At 40.7% G+C, this 6000-nt stretch overlaps 1 protein-coding gene across 1 annotated transcript in view; it reads right to left on the reverse strand.

Annotated features, from left to right (window-relative positions):
* Positions 1 to 5705, reverse strand: part of cfap46 (cilia and flagella associated protein 46) — a 64806-nt gene extending 59101 nt beyond the window's left edge. Inside the window, exons 1-5 of the mRNA XM_026190827.2 lie at positions 5482 to 5705; positions 5287 to 5408; positions 2965 to 3096; positions 2576 to 2640; positions 1523 to 1687 (exon numbers count right to left, since the gene is read on the reverse strand). Coding sequence (XP_026046612.2) covers positions 1523 to 1687; positions 2576 to 2640; positions 2965 to 3096; positions 5287 to 5408; positions 5482 to 5530 — 533 coding nt within the window. The 5' untranslated portion in view covers positions 5531 to 5705. The remainder of the gene's footprint in view (positions 1 to 1522; positions 1688 to 2575; positions 2641 to 2964; positions 3097 to 5286; positions 5409 to 5481) is intronic.
* Between the last annotated feature and the right edge of the window lie 295 nt (positions 5706 to 6000).

Genomic DNA, 6000 nt, shown 5'->3' on the forward strand with positions numbered 1-6000 from the left:
CAGACACAGTCAGTTCATTTTTGAGAATTAAATTTTAGTGCAATTGTCAGTAAATTGTGTGGCAGACATTTGTCAATCAGTTTGCATGCTTGATTTAAATGTTCTTCTTCCTAATGTTTTACCTGAAGAAACAAATTTCCAAGAATACAAACTGTTATGGAAATGTTAACAATAACCTGCAACACACCCAGTGAGCTTGATTTGAAGTGGGTTTAATTAACACATTGCAATGTGGAGAGAGCATCCCAGTGAAACACCAGGATCATCTCTGAATTTTGGCCACCGCCCTTACATCTTATATGCAGAGACACAGACAAAGAACATTCCACAAATGTGGAGGGGGGCTATACCTTCTCCCTCACAGAGAGAATTATGACCTTGTTTTCTGCTTGGCCATCACCTAAGGATTTACATCCCTGATAAGCAGAAGGAGTCCCACTATCTGTTTAACGTCTCCCATCACAATGGCCTCACTGTGTTAACATTCTACATGCATGCAAACTAGTGACAGGGGTACTCTTAATATAGTAAAGTGAGAAAGTGATATTACTATAACTAATGTGATATGATTAAATATGTGATTAATACATGAGAGAAGAAATTTGCCTCCACAAAGCACAACAGGATTAGTTACAAAAATCTCTGAGTTCCCACCTCACACGCAGTCTGGTCATCATGCTCCCTTTGTAAGTGCCAACAGTACTTTTTTTCCACACCAAACCCCAGTTTGCACTGGTGCAACGCATTAGTAAATCTGGACTAATGAGTCTTTAACTTATACAAATCAACCCATATATGGGTAAATGCAATGCATACAGCTGTGATGGAACATTTCACAACCAATGGTAAACTGGACATATTTTTCGTATTCTTATAATAGATGTAATGTAGCACGCCATGCTAATCTCATTATATTTATCATTGGGGCGACCGTGGCTCAGGGGGTTGGGAAGCGCATCTGTAACCAGAAGGTCGCCGTTCGATCCCCGGGCTCTCTGTCCTGGTCGTTGTGTCCTTGGGCAAGACACTTTACCCTCCCGCCTACTGGTGTTGGCCAGAGGGGCCGATGGCGCGATATGGCAGCCTCGCTTCTGTCAGTCTGCCCCAGGGCAGCTGTGGCTACAACTGTAGCTTGCCTCCACCACTGTGTGAATGTGAGTGTGATTGAATAGTGGCATTGTAAAGCGCTTTGGGTGCCTTGAAAAGAGCTATATAAATCCAATCCATTATTATTATATCTGTCACTGACCCAACATTATATATATGAATGATACATTTTTGTCCTCTGATCAAAGATAAAACTAATATTTTTTTGAAAAATGATTAAATAGCTTGGAATAAAACAGATACTTGACTCTATAGAAGAAAAAAAGCAGCCCATTAACTGAGGCTAGATGAAGCTGTGGTCATAAATAAACTGCTGGTTAATAAGCTCAGTTCATTATCTCTATGAATTTTCAATGAGTATGAACCAAAATCACAACTGGACATATTAATGAGGTCTAAGTAAGAGAGCACTTGCATCATGAGTTCAGCCCTCCAGCTGTGGTCGTGGTCTGCCACCTCCTCCAGACTCTGCACCACCTGCCTGAGAGAGGGCACCAGGTGGAGGCTCCGCCCCGGCTGCAGAAGAGGTTGCACTGTCTGGAAGTACAGCACCGAGGCATTGAACACCATAAAGTGAAGTCTGTAAGGCACAAATCAAATGCAGAAGAAAGTAAACACCGAGCAATGAATTATTTATGTGATACACTTGCAAGCCATTTTATCTCTTAGCACGACTCAATTCAAACCAAGTGTCAGCTCTCTATGAGGAAGTCCTGTGAATTCCAAATGTGTGTGGATTAACAATCGACCAATGAGCCACAGGAGAGCGGCCCGCTGAATCTTTTCGATGTGAAATAAGTGGAATTTATGAATTTAAGCTACAGTTTTAAAGAAAACTCTGTGAAGAGACTGTTTGAGCGCTCCTAATTTATTCACCAGAGTGTGTGCTGTCCATTAGTGTGGGCTGCTTGAATTAGATATGTATTCCTTTGGTGTTAATTGGAATTCCTCATTGAGCCTTTTTATTGACAGGTTATGAGTTCATTAGCAAAGAAAACCAGTGCTCATTGCTTACAAAGGCTAACCGAGTACCTCCAAACGCATCCATCAAAGCAAATAACAAGGGAACGCATCTGTCACAATTTCTATTATTGCATCGATATGTGCATCACCCGTTTCACCCTGCTCACAGATGCATCCAGTCAGCTGTTAAAATTGAGATGAAAACACATTGAAAATGTTCCGCTTGTGAATAAGGGGTCGGGGTGAAGCATGAAAAATCGTGTTATATTTGATTCTTCTTCGTAGCATATTTCTGCGCATCAGACAGAGCCTAACCTATCACAGCTAAACAACATTCCCTGGTGAGAATGTCTGGCTTTCATTACGTGTTTTACCAGCGCACCTTACCGCTGTGGCAGCAACTGCCAAATAATATCAGAGATGATCAACTGTACGCAACAGAAAATGGTCATCCATCTTTCTCGACACTGTAACAACAAAGCCGAGCATACTCGAGGTTGCATACCTTGGTTCTTGCTTTGAAATCTCAATTGCTTTCAGAAAATACACCACAGCCTCCTCAAAGTCCTCCTAAAATAGAAAATGATGCAAAAAGGGGACATGAGAACCTGTCAGAACATAGAAGCATAAAAACAATGACAAACAGTTTAGCAAAAAAAAAAAATTTAAGCTGCACTCAAATGTAGCAAAGGCCAATATTTGTTTGAGACCGAAGAAGCATGGTAAAACCGCTGGAGTTTGTTTGCAAAGCTGCTGCATGTTTTTAGTGCAAATGAGTACAGTATGCCGCTACAGTAATTGCATGTGTATATATCTCTGGGGCGCAGAAACACACACACACACACACACACACAAAACGCCCTTGAGGGTATGTGTCCAATTTACTGTCCTCACCACACTCCCAGTGGCCGGCGGAGACTTCAGCTGGCCCTGGCAGAGGTAGGCTTGACACAGAAATTGATTAGCCGGCGGATTCCCTTCAAAGTACATCTTTAGACACGCTGTGCTTATCTCCAAACAGCCCATCTGAAAACACAGAGACAGAGCGGCACAAAGGCCAGAGAGAAAAAGAAAAAAAATTCAGCCTCATCTGCAGTTAGATCGTGTAACCGGCAATTTTCCCTGTATGATGCATTATTAAAAACTATTGCGAAAGGGCTTAATGTATGGGGAGGTGCACATTTATTTTTTGCACGACAAATTAATTCCATGCTGTTTTACAAACTGCCTCCTGTTAATTGTAAAATTAATTCAAACTCAGCAGCTTTATACTCAGTGATGTGCAGCACTATCGTGGAAGATGATCATGCAGCAGAAATTTTTGTTCTGCAAGCTTTTATATGTGTTGTGAAGAACAATAAGTCAGGCTGGAAGATCACTGAATAAGTAAAACCTGACAGTAATGAGCAATGGATTAGTATGTTAGCAAATGTCTTAATACAACAAGAATATTTATGCTTCTCTGGAAAATTGAAGAACGGAACTGTACTGCGGATGAAGACTAATTCAGCATTCACTGACACTTAAGTCTTCAGGCTAAGCTGCATTTTCACAGAAAACTTGCTGCGTGATATAAAGGAGAGAGAACAAATCACATTATGGAATATCCCAGTGTTTCATTATACAAATATGTTTCCCTTGCCTTAGGACAGCTCAGCCTGTATTAGTGAATATTCATTGCTATTCCCTACTGGGAAAATAGCTCGATTAGAAGAACTAAAGTTACTGCACGAAAACAGTGACATAATGAAACGAGTCCTCCAGCAGGGAGGTCCTGCCGGCTTTTTTATTACCTTGATTTTTCTATATCAATACCTGTAGATACCATCAGCAACAAAGCACTGATGTTAATCAACAAACAACCCATCCAAATGTCTAGGACCTGCTTTATTTTGAAGCTTTAATAATTCAGGAGCTTTCACAGATGTAGCAGGCATTTACTTATAAAATGTAAGCTCCACATCTTCACAGTCAGATGCCAACCTTTTGTTCTAGGAGGCTGCTTGAAGCACCATGTCTTATGCCACAACTCAGCAGTCAGGAGCTTCTCACATCATAAAAAACGCTTCTCACAGCAGTTGAAAAGCAAGGTTGCAGGCACCTTCAGAGAATGTGTGTTCTCATTATAGTCTTTCATACAAAGAAATTCAGCCTGTCTGATTCTGATGCTGACTGTAGGTTAATACGCACACATCTAAATTTGATGTATTCACTGATCTACCAACATAAACCTGGTGAGATTTTAAGTGATATGTGCGTGCGAACAACCTGACATAGTAGTGGTGGATAAGGCCGAATGATAGATGTGGCTATACCAGGTGATAGAAACATCAGGAAGAAATAAAATGAGAAGCTCAAGAGGGATGAGAGAAGCTAGAGAAGATGTGGAAGGTTAATGCACCAGTTGTCCTTGTGGCAATTGGCGCACTTGGTACAGTGACTCCCCCAAAACTGGGTGAGAGGCTCCAACAGATACCAGCAGCGAGAACTGAGATTTCTGTCCAGAAGAGTGCAGTCCTAGGAACAGCAAAGATAATGCACTGGACCTTCAAGCTATAAGACTCTGGTAGAGGACCTGTGCTTGAAGGATAGAAGACCATTATATATTAGTAGTAATAATAGTATTTTGTATTTTGATTCAACTTGATAACCCAAAATACTTTTTTTTATTTTGAGAGAGGAACAAGAATGGAAACACATACAATGGAAACAAACAACAATGGCACAAAACATTTTTTTGTTATGTTATGTGTTATGTTTTCATCACATTTAGAAGAAGTAATGGTAGTCTGCAAAGTCATTTTAAGGTAATTTTGCCCCCTCCTGTAGCTTTTAGCCTTTCATCCAAAAATACAGATGTGTGTGCAGAAAGTACAGGGATTCATAAATTAAAATAAATACACCTATCTACAATATACGCTACGAACAATAGCTACAAACATAGCTTGTTATGAGACATAATCTAATCAACTTGGTACTCTCTGATTCTCCAGTTACGAAATAAACAAGAAGAGTAATATAATTCAGACTAATTTAGCATACACTGAAGCATAAACATGTAATACTCAATACCTAATTGATAAAATAAGATTAGCACTGCAACCATTTTTTTTCTTTTGTTTATTTCCAACTCATCACCTCGACCCTGGTGGCAAAACGATCATCAAGCGAATTCTTCATCAACAGCTTCGACAGTAACTCCTCATCCTCTCTCACCTGTAGCCCAGCTTCGGCGCACAGGACGCACCACTCCGGATCAATGCGTGGAGTTCGTCCGCCGGTTTCAACTACTGCTGCCCCCTTGATTAAATCGTAGGCTGACTGCAGAGCTCCACAGTCTGCATGTACGAAATAAACACAGTAAGCTTGTTTTCACAACTCTTCATTTACTTAACTGACTGCGCGACAAACCTTTGTTCTCTTTAGCCTTGGCTAGATGCTGGCGAATATCTAAGTCCATTTCAAAGCGTTACTTAGCTAACGTTAAAGTAATGACAATTTACTTCTTTTTATTTCATGTCCCATTTAGCTGCTACTTTCTTGAATACAGAGCAACCCATCGAAAATAGCAAATACTTTCTTGAATTGTAGTAGCCAACAGTCAGTGCTTTTAGTTTGGGAGTGTTACTAAGCAACCGGGCTTGAACTACGGTGTACGGATAGGACAAAAAGGCTGGCTTTTGGTCGCGATCATTAACACGCCACCTCAGTTAGCAGCACTAACGTGACTTTCACTGGATTCTGTGAGTGAAATACAGAACTGGCAGCCTACAAAATATAAAGCAAACACTCTCAGTTAACTGGACTTCTCCACCAGTGGTATTGATGCTTTTTGAAGCACTTTAATGACATCACCTAATAAAAAGCCGAAGAATGTGCTGTAGTTTTAGTGACTACAACCCCCCCCCCCCCACCCTCTATGGATAGTTT

Source organism: Astatotilapia calliptera, chromosome 13 (assembly GCF_964374335.1).
Source record: "Astatotilapia calliptera chromosome 13, fAstCal68.1, whole genome shotgun sequence".
Classification (NCBI taxonomy): domain Eukaryota; kingdom Metazoa; phylum Chordata; class Actinopteri; order Cichliformes; family Cichlidae; genus Astatotilapia; species Astatotilapia calliptera.